This window comes from Pararge aegeria, chromosome 13 (assembly GCF_905163445.1).
Source record: "Pararge aegeria chromosome 13, ilParAegt1.1, whole genome shotgun sequence".
Classification (NCBI taxonomy): Eukaryota; Metazoa; Arthropoda; class Insecta; order Lepidoptera; family Nymphalidae; genus Pararge; species Pararge aegeria.
In genome coordinates this window covers 1,069,365-1,071,615 of record NC_053192.1, presented here as the reverse complement: position 1 = coordinate 1,071,615, position 2,251 = coordinate 1,069,365, and the positions used below count along the sequence as shown (strand labels likewise).

Here is a 2,251-nt window from a genome sequence, read left to right as displayed (position 1 = left end):
TCAACACTCTTTGAGAACACTCCTTTCCACTGAGAAGTCATATTTATAGCTGCTCATGTTCAGTTTGCTTGTGAGGAAGGCCAGAAGGTCGCCGATCTCTGCAGCGAACGCGTCTTTGTTCGTAGACATTTGTATATCTTTTGACAATGAAAACGGCACACCTTGTAAATAATGGAAAGTTTGGTCTGTCTTAGTCCTCCTAGCAACTGGAGGCGCAGGGGCGGGGCGGGGAGGAAACTGGTTTCCACTAAAGCTCGGATATAATCCTCCCCTGGGAGGATTAGGATCCACAATTACGAATCCATCGTCGGCTTTCGGTCCAGGTATTGGGGGCGTATCATCTTCCACTGGAGATGATCTACGTTTACCAAACAATGATGAGAACATGACTTCAAAAGAAGATAACCTTATGCACTGTTTAGTTTTTCATAAACTGAAAGGGATATGACTGAAACAAACACAATATTTATCACAGATGACGAGAAATGATACGAGGAAACTTCAGTCTGATGTTTTAGACTGTCAGTGTCAATTTTTTTTTTACTCTTTCCTCAGAAAAAGGACCTAATTCTTTTCCGTAGGGAAAAGGCAATGGTTTATCACCGTACAGCCAAAGAAAGAAACTTAATTTCTTTTAGTCTTTTTTTGTGTGTAAAGTAACAATAGTAATCATTCAATACTGGGTATTGATAACCCATTTCTGTTAAACTAAAAGGGCTATGCGAAATAATGAAAGATTTCAAATTAATAAACCTTTTATAATTAACCCCTTAATATTTACTTAATCACGTCCTTTAAGGGCGAACACGCCCTTAAAGGACGTGACGTGACGGGACGTTGTTAATGCTTCTCCCATTAAAGTCGTACCTAGACTACTACTATACAGAAATTAACTAGCATGCTATACACAAAATAATTGATACCATTGATAAACCGTATTGGTTAATGCCTCATCAGCGTTGCTGTTAGATTACATGCAAAAGGTAACTTAGCCGTTAGGCTTAGGCTTTATTTTGCTATCAATTAAATATGATTTTCTGATATGGGCTTGTGCACTAGACACACAAAAATGGGAGTCCTCCAGGGTGATTACGTATCCCGAGTGAATCTCACAACAGGCTTGCTTACACGTAAACTTCCACTTAACGTCGCATTTGCATACAAAAAGATACAAAAGTTAACAGCCAAGATTGCAAGATTTACGCCTGTTGCAAACCTGTCTTGTGATACATTATCACTCTGCTGTTCGACTTATTTTTAATTTTAGTTTAACTATGTTTAAATTGACATTCAATTGTGTCTCGAAACAATCAATAATTAATAAATAAAATGCTGTCCCATCTTATCTCTTTTATTAGTAGTAATTAAAATTATAGGTCTAGTGCCAATTCCGTTGTCCATGAATTACAAAACTAAATATCACGTCTCAAAGTAATGCTTTCACAATTATGGAGGGTAGAGGTAAGGAGAGTCATCTGTGTATATGAAAAAGTGTCGTCAAAATGTATTAAATTAGGATGGCGCCACATTTGCATCAGGGTAACTCTTAAAAGAAGCGCCAAATATAAATATTGTTAGAGTAGGCTTGAAAAATAAACAAGGAAGTATGGAGATACAAGGAAGTAAGGTTATATTTACCACAATATTTTGTACAACGTAAGTTGTTGAAATTCTCAATAATTAACTACTTTAGTCGATAATGACATAAATTTTTTTAACTCGGCATACTTCAATTCATCTACGATTGCTACATTCATACCATACCCTGTGCATCCACCAGCGCCATTGTGGAGGATTTTTGAACTGTTATTTAGCGCAACAACTGGACACTTTTTCAACTTTTCTCCCATATAAGATGACTCTCCTTACCTCTACCCTCCATATCTTAGAGTTAGACAGTTGTCCAGAGTTGCCAGGTTACAAATTTTATTTGAATAAGTACAGCCAGAAACAACAGTAAAAATATCATAAATTTTTTTCGAGATTGTGAGATGCGAATAAGATTCCAGTTGGAATTGTCAGTTGGTTCAAGAATACTATATTAGGAATAGGAATGTTTGTATGTTTGAACGCATTTATATCAGGAACTACTAGACCGTTTTCAAAATAATTTATTTTTGCGTTAGTCTGATAGAGGAACGATAATACCTCGACTATATTTTGACCTTTTTATTTAACACAGGTAAAACCGCGGTGTACAGGTAGTTGCATATAAATAGGTCATAGTCATGATTGTGTTGACTGTAGTGTG

General features: G+C 36.3%; 1 protein-coding gene across 1 annotated transcript; it reads right to left on the bottom strand.

Moving 5' to 3' along the window:
* LOC120628774 lies at positions 1-387 on the bottom strand. Its single transcript, XM_039897393.1, has one exon. It carries the CDS (start codon positions 385-387, stop codon positions 1-3), a length of 387 nt encoding a protein of 128 aa, XP_039753327.1.
* Positions 388-2,251: the final 1,864 nt, after the last annotated feature.

Excerpts from the sequence above, each read along its gene's own strand:
- LOC120628774 (XM_039897393.1), bottom strand. The coding sequence starts at position 387 with ATGTTCTCATCATTGTTTGGTAAACGTAGATCATCTCCAGTGGAAGAT.